Source organism: Panicum hallii, chromosome 3 (genome assembly GCF_002211085.1).
Source record: "Panicum hallii strain FIL2 chromosome 3, PHallii_v3.1, whole genome shotgun sequence".
NCBI classification, from domain to species: Eukaryota; Viridiplantae; Streptophyta; class Magnoliopsida; order Poales; family Poaceae; genus Panicum; species Panicum hallii.
In genome coordinates this window covers 2,426,604-2,445,975 of record NC_038044.1, presented here as the reverse complement: position 1 = coordinate 2,445,975, position 19,372 = coordinate 2,426,604, and the positions used below count along the sequence as shown (strand labels likewise).

Sequence of the window (19,372 nt, the reverse complement as noted above, 5' to 3'; positions counted from 1 at the left end):
TTATCATGGCCACTGTTTAATTGGATATGGTATACTGTATAAATATGAAATATTAAGAGAAGTTTTTGTTACTTGCAGGAATGCTTGACTCAATAATTCATCTATGTACCCTGCAGAATTTGAAGACAAAAGCAGGGGGGACATTCAACAGAAGACAAAAGCTATTGCAGAATTTGGAGAATTGAACAGAGTTCGTTTGTGCAGATTCAGAAGTCACTGACAGAAGCAGATGGAGTTCCCATGTTGTCTATGATGTGCCTGTGCGGGAAATGTAGTCAATAACACTATAACACTACAGGTTCTATAAGGTCCACTAGCATCTGAGATCTGACATGCAGTTGTGTTCTAATGGAGAAGATGGCAGCAATAACACCATCGAGAACGTGCATGGAGGGTGGAGTCTCGGAATGGAATGCTGTGTTCAAATGGAGAAGATGGCAGCATGGCCAAGGATGAGACAGTCAGGTGACCATAGCAAGACCTTTGGTCCGACGCAGGAACACAGCTGTCGAGCACCCAAATACCATGTCACGTTTCCTGCGAGAGCCCGTGACAACCCACGCAGCAAGGGCCGCCACCAAAGAAACTGAAAACGCGAGGCACACCCTCCGATGTGTGAAGTGTAACTGAAGCTGACTCCGGATTCAAAACTCGAAGGGAACGGAATGGGTGAACTCCGTTCAGGCGGCAAACGGAGCCGTGGCTCGCGTCCGATCGGCTTCCAAGTTTCCGTCCATGTTTCCGCTGTTCCGTTCCGTTCCCACCTGCTGCTGCGCTCTCCACCGTCCCACGCAAACGGCACTGCGCCGCGCCGGGTACATAAACGGAGGCAGCTGTGGGGTTGGGGACTTGGGGTTTTGGCGTTTCGCTTCGCTCCTTTCTCCCTCCTCCCGTTCCGGTGGGGTTTTCACTCGCCTCACACCGCTGCCGCGGCCGCTGGGTCTGGGGCTTCCGGCGCCCAGGACCCTAGCAAGCTCCGTCAGCGCGCGGTGGGGGATTGCTGGGAGGGGTGGTTGGTCCTCCGCGCCTCTACTTCGGGTTCGTCTGCCGGCGTTGGAGGGGATCAAACGCCTAAGGTACAGCACAGCCTCCGTCACCGTTCTTCCGCTTCGTAGGATTGTGCTGCTCGGATGAGCACCCCGTCGTTGTAATTGTGCCGCCGGGGATTGTGCATGTGCTTGCGCCTTCCATGTTTGTTTGATGGATTGATGTTTGGTGTGGTCGGGTCGATGCTTGCCCGAAAATTTGCTCTCTTTATTTTGAAATTCATAGTGATTTTTGGCCGGTTTCTGTGGTTGTAAGGTTCGAACTTTTGGGTGGGGTTCGGCCTTGGCTGTGTACAGCCATTAAAGATTGGAATTTTGCCGCGATCGGTTGGGCATGATTTGGGTTCTTCAGGGGCAAGTGGAATTGAAAGCCTCGTTTATGACTGGGCCGTAGAGTTCTGGTGCCGTGGGTTTAATTTCACCATGGTTCTGCAAATTTTCTTCTTTTTTCCTAGAAAGAGTAATGCTTAGTGATTTGTCAGCCGATCCGTGTCAGCTGTATCAGTGGGGGCTTTGATTTCTGGGTGGGGTTCGATCTTGGTTGTGTGCAGCTATTGCTAATGCCAATTCAGTTGAAATCTGATTTGTGACTTTGATTATTGAGGGGCAAGAGGAATTGAAAGCCTTATTTTTTATCAAGTTAGAATACCGTGGTTCTTGGCGCTGTAGGTGCAGATTGATGTCGAGCAGAGAAGGGACGATTTTAAGGATCTTGATGTGTGTAACTATATAACCCCAATGGATGATTTGAATGCCTTCTCTGCAGTGCTCTTGTGGTTACATTGGGCCTGATCATGGGCCACTCAACCCGATAAACCTGATCCAACCCGCCCGATAAAAAGAATTAATCTGGCTCGACTCGAGCAGCGCACCGGGCGTGCTCGGGCCAACTGATCTGACCCAGTGGGAATTTCGGGTCAAGCATGGGCCTTATTTTTAACCCGTGGGCTGGCTTGATGACCTGATAAAAAAACACTGTTTGAAACAGTGTTAGTTGTTAGTTTGCCCTAGCGGACTAACCCCGTGCGGCGCACCTAGACCAAGAGTAGCCATATATATACACTATTCTACTCTCCTCTTCCTGAACCTAGCTGTCCTCCCATCTCTTCCTATCCCCTAGCCGCCACCGCCATTGAACAGCTGCACCTTGCACCCCCAGACATTGCCCCTCTCCTTCGATGCCAAGCTGTTCGTCGGCCCCTGCGTCCCCGCTCCTCTCCTCCAACTTGTACTCATAGATTTAACCACAACAACGGCGGTCATGCTTGTTAGCTTGCCTGTCGAATTGCAAGATTAAAGCTGTGACGATGGGCAGCCAGCAGCACAGGATGAGCTAACAACGTGCCAACAGAGCTAGCTACTCATGGACAAATCCCACTGAGTCGACGAGCCAAACAAGTCCATTTACTCCCTACCATCAGTTATGATTGGCTAGTGCGCTTGTGCCTTGGGTGCACCAATTTTTTTTATCTCAATTTCTATTTAGTAGTTGATATGCATGCTGACTTGCTGAGATCCGGCAAGAAACCATGGCTTTTTGTAGGTTGTATGGCTTGTTAGTTTGTGTATTCATGCTTTTGTCAGGTCGTCTGGTCAGCCTGTGGCCCATCAGGTCAGGCCACGTGCAGGTTTGAGCCAAGATTTTGAGTTTATTTTAAGGCCAGGAGTGGGCTCGGGCCAAGAATTTTTTAATCGGGTTTTCTTTAGCCCGACCTGAAACTTGCCCAACCCGAGGTATGATTAGGTCTAGGTTGCTTGAAGCAGGGTTTCCTGCATGCTACTATGACAGGTAAGTTTTGTTTCTCCTACCAATTCTCTGGTCCATTGGATGCTAGGATCGTGTATGTGGTGCTTTATACGATATTGGCTCATCCATAGGTGGCATACTGCACGTGTTTGTCCATTTGCGGCCAATATAGCATCTATGTTTAAAAAGATGGCACCTTGATACATTTTGAGTTCTAGAGTTTCGTTTCTTTTCACTTCGTTCCATTCCATTCGGATGGTTTGAACAAGTTAGTAGAGGCCTAGAGGGTAGCACATGTTTATGCTTTTGTGTTGTTAGTCATTTGAAATGTTACCTTCAAAAATTGTTAACTGGATGGATTACTTATTTTTGTTGAACGCCTTGTTTAGCAAAGCTTGGCCTTTTATAATATGTTTTTATGGTAGGCTAAAAAAACTTATTCGTAAACTATTTTTTCTAGATATACTATTCACTTTAACCTTGTTTGTAATACCATAGCTTGCCAAAAAGGTAAGTTTTTACTAACTTATTGGTTTAGCGGATATTCATTACTTGTTAGCGTCACCTTCCACCTAACCTCTTCATATCTCTTCTTTGTTGAGGCATACTGAGTGCTTTGGCATTATTCCATTCTTGCAATTAGTGTGGACACAAACTTTAATCCCGGCATGGCATGAGTGAGGAGATGAGGCATGCCGTGACAACCCATGGACTTAACTGGCGGCCCAAGCATTGCATGGTGGAGGCCTGGCCCTGTTAGCCCCACGAGTCCATGCTTGATCGGAAGTGCGAACACATTGTTCACACTTTGCTTAGCACAATTCATAAATGCACATTGCATGAGAAAGAATAAAATTCCATTGAAGAGACGACTGCTATTCGTGTTCCAAGATAGAGACATATCCTTCCAAGATGGAAATGAGAGACGGAGAGGACAGGAGCTTGCTGTTCATCTTCACGAATGCCATCCGCAGGTTGGCCCACCTTGCCACCGTAGCCAAGCAAGAAGGCGGAATAGGCAGGAGGGCACTCCTCGCCAGGAGTGTGACATGGTGCCCTTCGCCACCGTCACCGAGTAGGAGCTCAAGGTGCCATATTGGGATGACAATTTCCCCCGTGGACTGAATGGCAAGGACGGGGGCCAAATTTCCCCCGTGGGGGAAGCGGGGTTGGGCCCCAAAACGATAACGGAGCAAGGTGGGATAAGGCTGTTGCGGTTGGATGGGGGCGAAATAGGGAGAGGCCAGGTTGCAGGGTTGGAGGGCTTTTATTCGAAGGATTGGAGGGCAAGGAGAGTGCATGCAGACCTTGATCGGCCAGCTCGTTTAATGGGTCGTTCCCGTCACCCATCAAATCTGTCACAGCAGGTCCCATGCCTCCCATGTGACACAACCTGTTTGGGCACTAGAGCTAAGAGGCATGTAGTAGTCCAAATCAAAGAGATGATGTGATGTGCTCAAATTTATATGCTTGATTCAGTAATCGACATGGTCAACACAACTGCAGTATGTCAAATTAATTTGATCATGTACGTGAATGGGAGGGTTATAACAAGAAAAACACAATGTACAAATGACTTTAACATGCCAAACTGCAATTGTTGTAAAACTTACTAGAATTGGTATGGTTGAGCAAGATTATGATAATTTGATCCTTTTTAAAGCGCATGTACATATGTGCTGGTTTGTCTGTACCTATAGAGGTTATACTAATCTTTTCTAAATATTGTTCTCTTTGTAGATATTTCCTGGATGCGATCATTTTGAACTATGAATTTTGATTTGGCCACCCCAATTGTTTGTAGTTGGGGCTGACTTAAGTCACTAGAAGAAAGATGAATGGTCAGACCCAACCAAGTCGGTCAAATTTTGGCCCAAGGTTGAAGTTGGCAGATCGATTACCTTTGAGGAAAGGTAGGTTTAGATCTAAGCCTATGTTGAAAATTCAAAGGGAGTGCCAAAATCATCAAGCAAATATGAAATATATGAATATTGTTAAGCGCAGTCGCATTGTTAATGATCAACGAGCGAACGTTGCAAAACAACTAGACGAAAAAAATCCTCCTAAAGATAACAATGTTAGGCCACAGAGTGCTTTGCTAGCAAAGAATAGCGAATCGAAGCATTCAGGGCAACCTACTACCTTGAGCCTAGAGAATAGCTTGAATCTTTCTCCAATGGATTTCAAGTGCTCCAAGACCTCTAGAGTTCGAAATATAGATCTTTCAGAAAAAATGAAGATGGCAGCCCCTTCGAAGTCAAAGGATGACTCAAACGCCACATCAAGGTGTTTGGAGCAACCTCACCATGTAGAAAGTTCATATCCAACTCAGTTGAATGTGATGGCAAGTTTAGTTCACAAGGCAAACAATGTTGATTTGTCAAATCTAAACAACGGTGACTTGGGTTCAAGGTCCAAGGGCTGGTCAAATCCTTATCAAGGAGAATACATCAATGTTCGGAAGGATGGCACAAAAAAATCAAATCCCATAAAGAAGAGAAGAGTTTCTAGAAAATCAAACATCGCAACGGTAAGTGGGCTTTTGGTTGTTGACAATAATGACCCAAACAAAGAGAAGGGAAGGCAAGATGAAGTTATGACCAAAGAGAAGGGAATGATAGGTTATAGAAGTGAAATCATTGCCATGTCCCGCAATGGTCATAAGCAAACGAGCACCACAAAGACAAATGAAGTTCCAAATTCAAGCTCATTGTTGGTTGGTAAGAAACATGTGCAAGGCCTCAGGAATAATTTGGGAGATAATTCCTCCCATTTGTTTGGTAAGAATCATTCTAGACTTCAAGGCAACAATGCATCATTCATGGAAGGTCGCGATTGTGCAAGAGTTTCTTCCAAACATGTTCTCTCGAATGAGTTTACAGAAACAAACTTGAAGTTGCCTAATAGGGACAAATTGGTTGGAGGCAATGGGAAAACCAATAACGGCAAGTGCAGAAGGAGGAAACAACCATTGTTAGAAGAAATGCTTGATACACATGGTGGTATTGGTAGCGATGGAGCCGTGCAACATGATCTAACTTGTAGGTCAATGAAAAGGTGGAAGTGCATTGAAGACACTGAAGACGAAGAAGATAATGATGGTGATCAACATGCCACGGTTGTTGAACATGACGAGGGTGCCCACCTAGAGAATTTGACTTTTGTCCCGGTGATGAATCAGGGAAGATGCACAGAAACAAATGAAGGCGAAGTTGATGGTGGTTATCAAAACCCATTTGGTGTTGAAAATGATTGTGAAGGAGTTCAGCGATTGGGGACTTATAAGTCAAAGAAGAAACGCAGAAAATACATTGAAACAAACAAATATCAAGATGAGATGTGTGACCAACATCAAGTGCGTGGTGAAGATGGTAACAATGAGTTGACACAAGCTGCTCTTTCAAAGCATTGTGTCGAGCGGCAATGCTATTGTTGCTCAAAGCCTATTGACAAACATGGATGGAGGTGCAGTAGATGTGGATTTTTTTTACATTCTGAAACATTATTGTATTCTTCATATGCTAATGTTTTTGTTGTTTCATGTGAACAGTGGAATCTTTAAGATTGATGATAAGGAATACATATCATTGACTGGACATTTCTCAACCAAATCATGCGAGAAAGTGCGGAAATTGTCATTGCCACGGTTGGTCGAAGTGGCAAAGGTTCCTAGATTGGCAGCCTGGCCCAAGATATGGAAGGCATCAAAACCCACTGGTGACAGCATTGGATTATATTTCTTCCCTCATGAAATGAGGTGCCTTTGCATTTCTTTCCATTTCCTGTACTGTCATTTCCATGTGAATAATTGTCTAATCATCTTGTATCTATCCCTAGGCATGATGAAGAACTAGATCAACTAGTTAAGGAAGTCATGGATAAAGATTTGGTCTTGCGGGCTGCCATTGATGAAGCTGAAATGCTGATATTCCCATCTCTTCTACTGCCTGAACGACATCAGAGTATGTGTTTTTTTCCGCTTGAAAATATGACCTCATCTTGTTATAGACAACATATCTGGTGCACCTGATTTCTTATTTCATCAATCAGATTCAAAAGTAGCAGTTATTAGAGTTATTGTATGCTGCTATGGAGAAGTATATTTAACTCTTCCAAACCAACGTTTGTTCAGAACACGCCATTCTTTACATTGTACTGTTTATATAATTGCAGGATTCCAAACAAAACACTACCTATGGGCGGCATTCAAGGCAAAGGAGGATAAAGGTGCTGTAATTGTAGAACAGGAAGAAAAGGAAAAACAACATGATTCATGCCAGCTAGCTGAGGTACAATCTGAAGAGTCGGATCAAGAAAAGATTTTGATGAAATGTGACAAACCGTTGGTGTTGGTGAACAAGCAGCTGCCTGCTAACAGCATTCAAGAAGTTGTAACTTGCTGCATTCAGGGGCCCACCAACATGCGCCTTGGACGTGAAGCTCCTGAAGAAAGGATTCTGAGAGAATCATCGCATCAAGCTGTCGGCACCAGGGCATCTACTGCTGTTGCTACTGATGCCACTACAGTTGCTAATGCTGCTACCGTTCCCTCTGAAGCTACTTCATTTGCTACTAATACAGTCCAAGCATGGAAGCACGCCCATAGTGTCTTCAGTATTGTTGTCCGACAAACTCCGGATCTTGAGCCGAAAGTGCAGCAATTTATCAAGGATATGGAAAGCGAAGGTTCACTGGTAGCTGTTATGCAAGGGGAGGCAATTGGTCCTCGCTAGTGGCCAAGCAATATCACAACCGCCATGCCGTAGCTGTAGGGAGGAGAGAGCACGCCATGATCGAGCTGCTCACTGGGGATAGCAGGCTAGCCAAGGTCCCATGTTTGTAAGGTGCATACTTAAAGGACACCACCTGTTTGTAAGGTTCAGGTGCTTGTAGTGTAGTTAGCCTAGCCTGATGCAGGTTTGGTCGTGCAAATAATTTCTCTAGTAACACGTACCTGAGCACCTGTGTTCTGAATGCTTGCCATGTCCTTTTGAGAGAACCGGAGTTATGTCAAACCCATGGTGTTTCCTTTAATTGCAGTTGTGTCTGCGTAGCATCTGGAGGCTTTCTCGTCTTTTATATTGCGTTGAACGATGTTGGATCGCATTCTGGTAGCTTGAGTGCTTCCTTATCTAGTTTAGATCCGAGCAACTGAACTGTAAGCCAGCTTCTGTTCTGGACACTTTTGTGCTGTAGTGGTATCAAGGGCATTTATTCAGTAGTGTTTCTTCTATGGATTGATGCCCCTGTTTTCAGTCAATCGGGCTGCTGAGCCTCTTACCATACTGCAAGCCCTTTTTCTCTTTTTTTTTCAAAAGAAAAAAACGAATACATAACTCTGCCAGGTTTAGATTCACGTAATAATAATGGCTAATGCAGCAGCAAAAACGTACTGTGCGGACGCCGCGAACACGGTCCCCGTTGCACAACCTTGCAGGTGTACGATTCTGAATAGGAGCAGAGGACATCGTCGCTCATGAGTCATGCCTCGCCTGTCGCGGCTGCAACCCGATGTTTAAATGATGATTCCATGAACAACACAGCTCTACACGATACAACAAATGATCGCTTGATTTTAAGCAGTCTTGCCTTAATCTGATTGCCCTCGGGTAACAAATTAAAGCGTTATTGGTGACGGGCACGACACTGTTAGCAAGGCAAGATGCGCTCTTGAAAGAAACAAGCACCGGGGGACGGGGACTGCATGGCCGCGGGCAGGCGTCCACGTGGCAATTCGCTAGTTGACGTGCCCAGCTATGAGCTATCGCCTATCGCACTGTAGGTCGGATAGATAGGCACCAGCTCTCCTGCCAAAGGCTGCGTCCATGTCTAGTCCCGAGAGTGGAGCGAGCACTGTTCAGCCCGCGCCCCTGGTACCCTGTACCCGCCCGTGAATTTGCAGCTTTCGCCGCAACCATCTCGCGAGCCGCACGAGGCCACGGACACCGTAATGTAATGTAAGCCGCGCTCTCCATGTATCGCGAGTAAACGCATTCGAAAGGTGCCTCACGGGCGCGGAGATTTCGAGGATGTCTGAACGCTGCCTAAACCGCCACGGTCTAACTTTAAATTTAGGTAAACCGCATCATAATTTTTTTAAAATTTAGGCAAGCATTTGCATGCGCTACTAACGTTACCGCGCTCCTTAAAACCTAGGCAAACGTTTGCATGCGCTACTAACGTTACCGCCGTACAGTTTTCTTAAGCACGGTGGAACAGCTCGCCACGGCAATTTGCGCCCTAGCCGCCGCACCCAAAAATCACGCCACAGCCTCTCCTCCTTCCTTCCGTCCGTGCCGGCGCAGGTACTCCTCCCCGCCGCCCCCTCCTCCCGCCCGCCGCCCCCCCCCCCCACCCCGCGGGATCCACCGCCGGAGCAGAGCCCGCCGCCCCCCCACCCCGCGGGGGCAGAGGCCGCCGCCCGCCGCGCCCCCCCCCCCTCCCCCCTCACCCCCCGGCAGATGGCCGCCGCCCTCCTCCCTGGGCCGCGCGGAAGGCCGCCGCCGGGCCACCGCCCGCCGCGCCCCCCTCCCCCCGGGATCCACCGCCGGGGCAGAGGCCGCCGCCCGCCACGCCGCCCCCCTCCCCCCTCACCCCCCGGCGGAAGGCCGCCGCCGGGCCACCGCCCTCCTCCCTGGGGCGCGCGGAAGGCCGCCGCCGGGCCACCGCCCGCCGCGCCCCCCCCTCGCGGGATCCACCGCCGGGGCAGAGGCCGCCGCCCCCCCCTCCCCCCCCACACACAAATGATCATTTGCTGCATTTGTCTAACCCCCTCTCCTCGATTTATAATTTCCTGCAATTGTCTAACCCCCGATTGATCATTTCCTGCACACAAGTAACATTTTTATTCCTTTCTTCAGGTGTTTTTCCAGCGAGAACGGTCATCTTCCCCTTTAAGGTATAACTATCTTCTCCGTACCCTACGCGCCTGCAAATCAGGCAAGGCGCCAACGTGATGAGTAACAATAGCAGGCGACGAGCAATCTCCGGATGCCCCAAGTGCGCGCCTCGCGCTCTCACTGGCACAAAGCGTCGACAAGGCGCGCACTTGGGGCATCCGGAGATTGCTCGTCGCCTGCTGTTGTTACTCATCACGTTGGCGCCTTGCTTGATTTGCAGGTGCGTATGGTATGGACGGCCTGATCAGCGCACGCGCCGGCCTGAGGAGCTCGCTGCCTGTTCGTCGGTCGTCTGCAGCTCGGCCACTACCGGCTTCGCAAGTGCCGGCTTGGTTCACGAGCCCTCCGTTTCGCTCTGCTATGGTTTGCAAGAGCCGTGGCTTAGTGGCAGCAGCGCTGGAGGTCTCCAAGGACGGCTCCTCGGCGGTTCTTGCCAATCGCCAGCCTTCCAAAGGTTGTTCCTTTTTTTTTCTTATTCGGAAGCCTTCCTAAGGTTGTTTAGGATAAAATACTGTGCAGCTGATCAGGTGTCCATTTGAGAGTCAGTACATATTCCGTGAGTTGTGAGTAACTTGCTTTATCGCTTACCTGCATGTTTTCAGATGCTATTGAGACGTTGCGCAATGCTGATGCAGTATGTTTCGATGTCGATAGCACTGTCATCATGGATGAGGGTATTGACGAGCTCGCTGATTTCTGTGGGGCAGGGAAGGCTGTTGCCAAATGGACAGCGAAGTAAATTCTCCATTACTTGGATTTATTTATCTGGTTTGTTAATTTTGTCAGCTGATCTAACCTTGCGTTATTGTTGTCAGGGCAATGACAGGGGATGTTCCATTTGAGGAGGCACTGGCAGCAAGGCTGTCTTTAATCAAGCCATCTCTCTCACAAGTTGAAGAGTGCTTGGAGAAGAGACCGCCCAGGTATGCTCACCTGAGTCTTAACTTCTGTTGATCTAGATAGTTAGTATTTTAGTGCAGTATTCTTCTTCCTATTTTGGCCTTCTGGGTCTTGTTAGACTCTGCACTTCTGCTATTTATCATTGGGAAATAGTGGGTATGTGATATAGGTGCCTGTCTCTTGTCTGTTTTCCCCCTTATAGGACTCCTGAGCAGAAAACAAGAACAGAAAGTTCTTTGGGATGCTGATTGTTTTTACCCGTTTTCTCCTTTTGTGCCCAGAAGAAAAGCCGTGTAGCTATATTGTGCCGACCAAAGTTTAACACTTTTGGCCTCAATTCACCTTATGCCTTATGTAGTGGTGCCCTAAAATTTTTCTGACTATAGTGTACACTATGATAGAACTCCTTCAACATTTTTTTCCCACACTGCATAGAACTAACCGCAACTTACATAAGAGAATTATCAAAACCAATGCCTTCTGATTTTCAGGATTTCTCCAGGAATGGCTGATTTGATTAAGAAGCTAAAAGCTAATAGTACTGATGTGTTCCTTGTGTCAGGAGGCTTCCGACAAATGATCAAGGTAGGTACATCATTCCACTATACAGCTGCACTGCTGGTAGTCCTTGAATAACATACCATGAATTGTTTTTGCTGCCTTTTTTATAAGATCCTGAAATTTATGCTTGTGTTACGGTTAAGTTGGAGCAAACTTAACCGTTGTTGTTTCTATCATTTGTCATAAACATATATTGTTTGTTCATTGCAATAATAAAGAATGTATCTTCTGTTAGGAAATCTAAATAATACAATTTTTTTTACACAACTACACTACATATGTAATGGCTGAATTTGTTAACCATTTTGTGGATGTGATTTTTCATATATCATCATTAGATGATCCATAAAGCACTCATCAGCTTTCGGTTTGCCTTGATTACAGCCTGTGGCATTTGAACTTGGTATTCCTGCTGAAAACATCATTGCAAACCAACTGCTATTTGGAACTTCTGGGGAGTATGCTGGATTTGATCCCACAGAGCCCACTTCACACAGTGGGGGTAAAGCAAAAGCCGTGCAACAAATAAAACAGGTCTAGTTAAACTGTATAACTTTTGGTTGCACTTTTTACTTCTTACCACCTTGCTGACTTTCTTTCTTTGTTTTCAGAACCATGGCTACAAGACGGTCGTTATGGTTGGCGATGGTGCAACTGATCTTGAGGTATATGACTGAATAGTTTCTTTGAAAATTGTATCCTGACAACAGATATGTATAATGATAATATGTTTTATTGGGTAAAGGGAAGTTGTTGATACTGACTTTATTTTTTAATGGTATGTTCAAAAAGATGCTCCCTGGTTGATTTGACTGATGAGGCATGCAGGTCGCTGAAACCTTCTCGTTGTTTGCGTTTTCCAATCAGATATCCTCATGTTGTTTCTCTTGTTCATGTAGTTTGAGATAGAAACAACAGGCCAGTGAACTTCTGCCAAAATATAGTTTATCATGATGTAACAATGAGTGGGTCAAAGAGAATGTTATGAGACATATCAGTGCATAGCAATTTAATCCCTGTGTTTCGGCAGGCTCGGCAACCTGGAGGAGCAGACTTGTTCATCTGTTACGCCGGTGTTCAGATGAGAGAACCCGTCGCAGCAAAAGCCGACTGGGTTGTTTTCGACTTTCAAGAGCTGATAACCAAGTTGCCATAAGTTGACTACTTACCGCAATTGTGAACCTCGCATTCTTGACGCTGAGCAGTGAAATAATTGCAGCCACATCTCAAGCTGTAGATGTCACTGGTGATTCTTGGATTTAGCTGAACTATCTGGTTGTAAGTATTTGTTATTTTTTTTGCCCCCACTTTTTATGGATGATCTTGAACCACAAGTTTGACGGTTATGTTCCAATATTGTGAGTGAAGTATGTTTTAAGTAACTGTTGAGTATGAAGTAATGAATTACATCACATTTAAGTGCTGAATCACACCTTTTGGTTTTGCAAGTATTTGTGGACCTCTTTCAAACAGTGTATATATCTCAAAGCGAACCAATAATGCTGTGTTGTGCCACTTTCAATGTGCTGCTTTTCGGAGTTCAGACTCCAGTCATCTCTTATGAAACAGAGATCTGTACTCTCTACAACATTTCCATTGGGAAACAAATTATCGAAACTACTGTCGAAAACCAGTCGATCCAAAGATACACACTGGGAGGATACACAAAACATTAGAGAAAATACAAACACCAATCAACACAAAATACCATGACGCCACCACACCTAATAAAAAGCACCACCGGGTAGGGGACCGGAGTCATGCAATTGACTGTTGAGCCGGACGCACCGCCTCCATATCCAATCCCTGCAGAGCAGTTCCCACAAGTCCAGTGGCTGCACGCCTAGCTTCTACGAGAAGGGAAACTGCTTGGCATCTTCTCTCTTCTTCTTCTTCTTCCTCTCCCTCCGTCGTCTCTAGGTTCTCTGGTTTCTGCCGCGGCAAAAGACATCTCCTCGAGCTTCCATCGGTTCCAGGAGTCGCCGTGGGGATTCCTTGGTTGTCTCTGTTTCGGATTTCTTCTCTGAAGCTGTGCTGGAGATGAACGAACGCCGGTCATAAGGTACGCGCGTGCTTTCTCACCGATATTTTCTTTTGCGGTTTTGCCCCTAATTCTTTACCAGCATTGTGGTGCCGACTTCCGGGATGAGCTCGGTGTGCTTGCTTGTGCTATTTTTGCTGGTGAATGAATTGATACTTGCCTTTAGGATTTGTTAGCCGATTGGTTTGGGCTGGGCCAGTCGGGGCCTTAGCCCTCGGGGTTGATCTCTCGTGGGGATTAGCTAGGCTGTGCGTAGTCAGCAATCAGACTCTAGGTTGGGTCTTATCGTGGTTCCTCCTGGCCGGAAGCAGTCATTGCACCAAAACAGCAAATCGAAGCAGAGCAATCTGAGATGAGTATGTAGATTACAGAAAGAGAGACATGCTGAAAATGCGAGCGCGCCGCGCGGGGTGAGGGAGGGTAAAGCGAGACGTGCTTCTATAGCGCGCGTCTCGCTTATGTAAAGCAGGACGCGCGCTGTAGGAGGGCGTCTCGCTTTATTTTAGTGTTCTGAGACGCGTCCGTATGGTGAGATAAATGCGAGACGCGTTTTTGGATGGCACGTCTCAGATCATGTTGAGATCTGAGATGCACTTTTGGATGGCGTATCTTATATTAGTTCCCACCTCCGAGACAAGCCCTGTCTGGAGAAAGTAATACGAGACGTGTCTTACTAAGACATGTCTCGCATTTATCGTGCCTGCCCCCAACAGGGGGGCACGCGACTGTAGCTTACAATATATTACATTACATAAGTTCCCATCTCTAAAAGTAACAATACATTACATCTCATATCTCACAATACAAATCATCTCACATCTCCATTTATGCGTGCTAGATTAATGCTCATGGAGGATGGCAGTATCAGTTTCTACAACACGAGCGCTGAGGAAGTTGCTCAAAGGGCTTTGATGGAGAGCAGCCAAGGTTCAAATGAAGGAGAGAGGGAGTTTGATGCGCATACCAGGACTTTGGGAACCCGTGAGCAACGGGGTCGTGTCCGTGGTGTTTCCAGTCAGTTGACCTGGAAGGAGGGGTTACCTGAACGCAAAGGCAGCTACCGGAAGCGGACTCGAGTTTCCTTATCAAAGATTGACATAGAGGAGATCAAAAGAGAGCTGAAGATGGAGATGTTTGGAGAGCTGAAGTAGATCTTCGAGTCTCAGGGTTTGTCATTCTCTGATTTGCCGAGGATGAGGATGAGTGAAGAGCGGACTCGAGTTTCCTCATCAAAGGTTGACATAAAGGAGATTAAAAGAGAGCTGAAGATAGAGATGTTTGGAGAGCTAAAGCAGATCTTCGAGTCTTAGGGTTTGTCATTCCCTGATTTGCCGGGGATAAGGATGAGTGAAGAGCGAAGGAGCAGCTTCGCTTCTACTGCAGCGGGTGCTTCTCAGAGTAGAGGGACAGAGAGGCCATCAGTGTCTACATCAGTGGAGCCGGATACGATAGATGGCTTGGCTCGTCCGACCCGATGCAGTCTTCTCGTGCAGGTCGGAGGATCATCTCGATTGGAGGTTGGGAAAGGGCTTGTGTATCTCGGTGTGTCCCAGCTTGATGATGCCCAGGTCAGTGCATTGGTCTTTGCCTCTCTTTTCTTTTCTCCTGTTTCTTTGTTTTTTCTTTTGGTTTGCCCAACTTGCTTGAGATTTAAAGGCTTTGTTGTTGTTGTTGTTGCAGGTCAGTGATGTTTGTGTTGTGGTTAAGATTGACTTACTGCATGAGTTTGCTAAGGATATCAAGCTGGATGTGCCACCAGATGATATGACTACCACTTTGCGAGATGCAGTTGCGAGAAGGGTTCAATGGCGGAGAGCTGGTATTGATATTGATCCAGCAGATGCAGATTCAGTACTGACCACTGAACCTCAGCCACAGAGTCCTCCAGTGCTACTGACATTTTCTGAGCCACGGCCACAGCTGCCGGATTCATGGGAAATGTTTCCGGATCCGCATCCTTGTGTCCCTACTCAGCCTCAGATTACCCCCCTCCACCTGTTCCGACAGAGCCAGCTACCGCTTCCAAGAAGCCAAGCAAGGCTAATCCTATAAGGAAGAAGCAGAGTAGGCTGATGCAGAGGAAGCAGGAGATCTCAGAGGGTAAAAAAAAGGTGGAGGAGATAAAAAAATCCGGTTCCAAGGGCTTACACTTTTGAGAATCCAAAGTACACGGTTGGAAAGGTCTTGCTTAGTTCCTCTGAGCTTCGGATAGCAGGTCAGTATTGTATGGACCTGCACAACTACTATATACACAAACTCCAGGATATCATAGTGGCATACAAAGAGCGGCACTTTCTGCAGCTTGAGGGTACTGAAGGCATCTTTACTGTTGTCTTCTCCGGTTTATTCGACCTTTTCAACCTCGATGCTTTGGATTTTTCTCTCCTTCAGTGCTTTTCGTTGTAAGTCGATTAAGACTTTCCATTTCAATGCATTTGATATATGTTCAACAATTTAACTCATTTCTATTTCAATGCATATGGATCATGTAGGCACATGCAATAAGAGACAAGGCGTCGAACCGGAAAGAAGTGTGGGTACATTGACCCACAGATGATGACGGTGACACTAATGACTTCAGATAGAGTTGGCTTGATTAGGTACACACATGCAACAGTTAAACTTGTTTTCATTTCAACTTGTAGCCACATGTAGTCACTTGTTTACTTTTGACACATGTAACCGCCTGTTTCCATTTCAACTTGATTAGGTACATGGTGAGGTGCATGCGAGAACATGCTGACAAGGAGCACATTGTTGTAACGTACAACCCAGACAACCATTGGCTTACACTCGTCATCAATGTTAAGAGCAAGCAAGTCTTTTACCTTGACTCGAGAATTCCATCAGATGAGTGGAGAAAGCCAAAGATACGTGATTATTCTCTGGTCATCTCAATCCTTGACGAGTAAGTTTGTTGTTTGCTTTAGTTTTTTATCCTTTGCCCATTTCACAATCGTTTTTAATATAACATCCGGATGTGTGTGTTTAGATCTCTTGACAGGCATCTTAGGGCCGCAGAAGGATACAAAGAGCAATGTCGAGTTGCGTTTACACATCACACCGCGTGAACAGTAACTAATATAACTAAATTACGATATTTTCTTGGTTGCAAGTATCGCAAAATGCTAATTTCTATCTATCTTTGACATGTAGTGCACACAACAACCCTCGGGTAACGCATGTGGGTTCTATATTTGCAACAATATGCTTCTAGTTGCAGCGGAACCGGATTTCATGGTAAGAATTCCCACGTGTTCTAATTAAGTATATCTATCTTCATCTTGTATTCTAACCGCTTGTAATTATATTTCGAAGAACGAAGATGTTTATTTCAATCGTACGACGATTGATAACGTGAAGGATATCCGAGAGAGGCTAGCGGGGTTCCTCACGATCGAGGTGATCAACCCAAAGGGGGGGTTCTATTTTTCATAGCACGGCAGACGACATTGATGTAGATTGAGACTTGCTTTGCTTTTCTTCTATTGTTCTTGTCGATGATTGTTGTTTTGAGTTAGGTTGAGCCTTGTTTTGAGTTTTGGACGAGGCTAATTGCTGTGGATGATTGTACATGTGTTATATAATACTATCTTTACTTGTGTGTCTCGCACTGTGTGAATTGTATGGATGCGTGCGATGATTGCGGTGAATTCTGTGAATTGAAATCTTTTGCAGGTATTTGATTGCGGCTGCCAAATCCTGGCTAGTTCTAGGATGCAGTCGGGAAGAAAAAAAGGCCCCTGTTGGGGGTAGACTAATGCGAGACGCGCCTTACTTAAGGCGCATCTCGCATTTGGCTCCCCCCGCGCTCGGGGGAGGAAAATGCGAGACGCGCCCTAGGGAAGGCGTGTCTCGCATTTGCGTAATCTGAGACGCGATAATGGGGGACGCGACCCCTGCTCGTCTCGTATTTTGCCTAGGGCGCGTCTGATAGGAGGTTAAATCCCGATCTTCCGAGAGGTACGGTAAACTTGATTGGTGGAGAACTCGACGTTGATGATCCAAGGCTCCAAACAAACAGAACGCCGCAATCACTACACCACTGCTCCGTTGGTTATCACCCGTGTCACACGAATGACCTCGCCACGAAGGCTTATCCCTGCAAGCGTAATCAAGAACACAAGCAAGAACAGGAGATGCAATCAAATCAACTTGATTACGAGGTGGAGTCTCACAAACCGATGAACGGCGACACTGTTCGATGACAGATTGAATCTAAGCAAAACCCCCAAACCCTAAAGTGGCGACGGCTACTGAATAAAAAGGAGTTAGGGGTGTGCAAGTCCCCTGGACGCAACCCTAACGGGCTTCAACACGGTACACGGGCCAACGGCCCAACAGACGGTGACACAGCACCTTATAGATTCTGGATGCCCGCTTGTATCGACGATTCCCGTCGACTCAGAAGGAATTTTGAGGTGGGACTAGTGCTATTGGAAGCTCTATGAAATTCTGGTTCTAACCATATATAGAACGTCCAAATCCGACTCCGTATGTGACCAGGACGTCAGTTTTGGTGAAGTAAGGTTCTGAAATCCGAGGTGAACTCGAATTTGATATTGTTTAGGAATGTAACTTGGATTGGACGTCCCTTGCTGGTCCTCTCCCCCTCTATGCCTATTTTTGAGTACTCCATCATCATCTCCATAATTTCTAATTATAATAATATTTTTAGGTAGCAATCTATTGTCAAAATAAGTAAACAAATAACATAAGAACAAGCTCACCTTGTCTTTAGCACGAATGTTTGTACATAAGCATATCACATGATCATCATCCATATCTCTCCCTAAATATATTCTTATTATTTGTATCCATACGAGTCATGTCCTCGTCAGCGTCTCAGATTAGGGATTCTGGCGTAGTGAGTTTGGGTGGCGTGCTGTGGATGGAGAGCAAATGAGACTAGGAGAGACCTATTATTGGATGGATCTTGATGCATCAAAGCCTGGACGGCCTGGCAGGTATGCCTGCCTCTGCAGCTCGTGCTCTCACCATTATGAGGCAGGGTGTTCTACATCCATGTATGTCGTGCTTTACTCTCTTGGGTATTAGTTGGGTATATGTGCCGCGCCATCCCTGCCCAGTTCCCAGCACGGTCGTTGCAGCATTTTAGTGCCAAAAGATGGTTGCCTGATTCACTTCCAGATCAAAAGGTTTATTCCGATGGCTTCCATGAACAAGGACAAGTCTTGATGCACTTATGCTGATGCTTTGATAATTATTTTGAATGGTATGTTCATGGATTGGGCAAGCAGTTAGGCTAGATGGCCAAACAACATAACTTCTACCGGGCAAAGCTTGTGCTGCAATCTGACACACACATTCAAACAGCCACTTAGTCTCTATTTATAGTACGGACAGCTATCCACTAGTACGTAGAGGTGCACTGGAATCAGACACTGATGGATTATATTTTTCCTAGTCAGAATAAAAAACATTAGTGTTGGAAACAGATGCAGATGTGGTAATATCTATTACGAGCACATATAAATACAAGACGAGTTCGATGCCAATAATATTGATCATGTTCCTTAGATTTTGAGTGAAAGCAACAACAATATATATCGCATTCATTATGACCATTCGAACATTTTACGAACTACATTCCAACCAACAAGCACATTACTGATATATAATATACCACATACTCCGAATCACATAGAGCCATAGCCAAACATATAGTGTCTTACAAACACTCGAACATTATACAATATTCCAACACATTACATAAAGAATTGATATGTTGCACAATGACATAAAGTCAAATAGTTGACACTTTATGTTCTCTTTAAATTAAGTTGGTTGGTCACAAAACCCATTGAAATCAAAATATTTATAAAATTCTCTAAATAAAAAAATTAGTTGAAATGTTCCAATAATAAGTTACAGTTGCATCGCATTTTGAACTTTGTTCATGATTCAAACTAGCAAATACTCACAAAAATAGGAACTCTGCTTCATTTGTTCTCTTGGCCCTAGACTTACCTTAAGCCTTAATCAAATTGCCCTACAACTCATGCCTAATGGATATCCTGACTTCATCCAACCTAATTATGTGGACATTATCTGTTGAAATTCTTGGATATCCGATATCCAAAGGATACTAGTTGTCCATATTTGAAACTGGTCCAGGGTCCAAGAGTTTTTCGGAGATTCAATTCTTTTGATCCAA

At 45.8% G+C, this 19,372-nt stretch overlaps 3 protein-coding genes across 3 annotated transcripts; all 3 read left to right on the top strand.

The window, feature by feature from the left end:
- The first annotated feature begins 735 nt into the window (after positions 1-735).
- LOC112884404 lies at positions 736-7,808 on the top strand. The gene is made up of 4 exons (XM_025949784.1): positions 736-1,076; positions 6,344-6,550; positions 6,631-6,755; positions 6,967-7,808. Exons 1-4 carry the CDS (start codon positions 736-738, stop codon positions 7,524-7,526), a joined length of 1,233 nt encoding a protein of 410 aa, XP_025805569.1. The 3' UTR covers positions 7,527-7,808.
- Positions 7,809-8,979: 1,171 nt separating this feature from the next.
- On the top strand, positions 8,980-12,565 carry LOC112887104 (phosphoserine phosphatase, chloroplastic-like). Its single transcript, XM_025953195.1, has 9 exons — positions 8,980-9,098; positions 9,654-9,691; positions 9,913-10,146; positions 10,295-10,427; positions 10,508-10,615; positions 11,084-11,177; positions 11,538-11,687; positions 11,765-11,818; positions 12,184-12,565. The coding sequence occupies exons 3-9, from the start codon at positions 9,924-9,926 to the stop codon at positions 12,307-12,309; spliced, it is 888 nt and encodes a 295-aa protein (XP_025808980.1). The 5' UTR covers positions 8,980-9,098; positions 9,654-9,691; positions 9,913-9,923; the 3' UTR covers positions 12,310-12,565.
- Positions 12,566-12,678: 113 nt separating this feature from the next.
- Positions 12,679-16,802, top strand: LOC112887105. Its single transcript, XM_025953196.1, has 6 exons — positions 12,679-13,215; positions 15,687-15,794; positions 15,905-16,102; positions 16,187-16,238; positions 16,351-16,434; positions 16,513-16,802. Exons 2-6 carry the CDS (start codon positions 15,748-15,750, stop codon positions 16,630-16,632), a joined length of 501 nt encoding a protein of 166 aa, XP_025808981.1. The 5' UTR covers positions 12,679-13,215; positions 15,687-15,747; the 3' UTR covers positions 16,633-16,802.
- Positions 16,803-19,372: the final 2,570 nt, after the last annotated feature.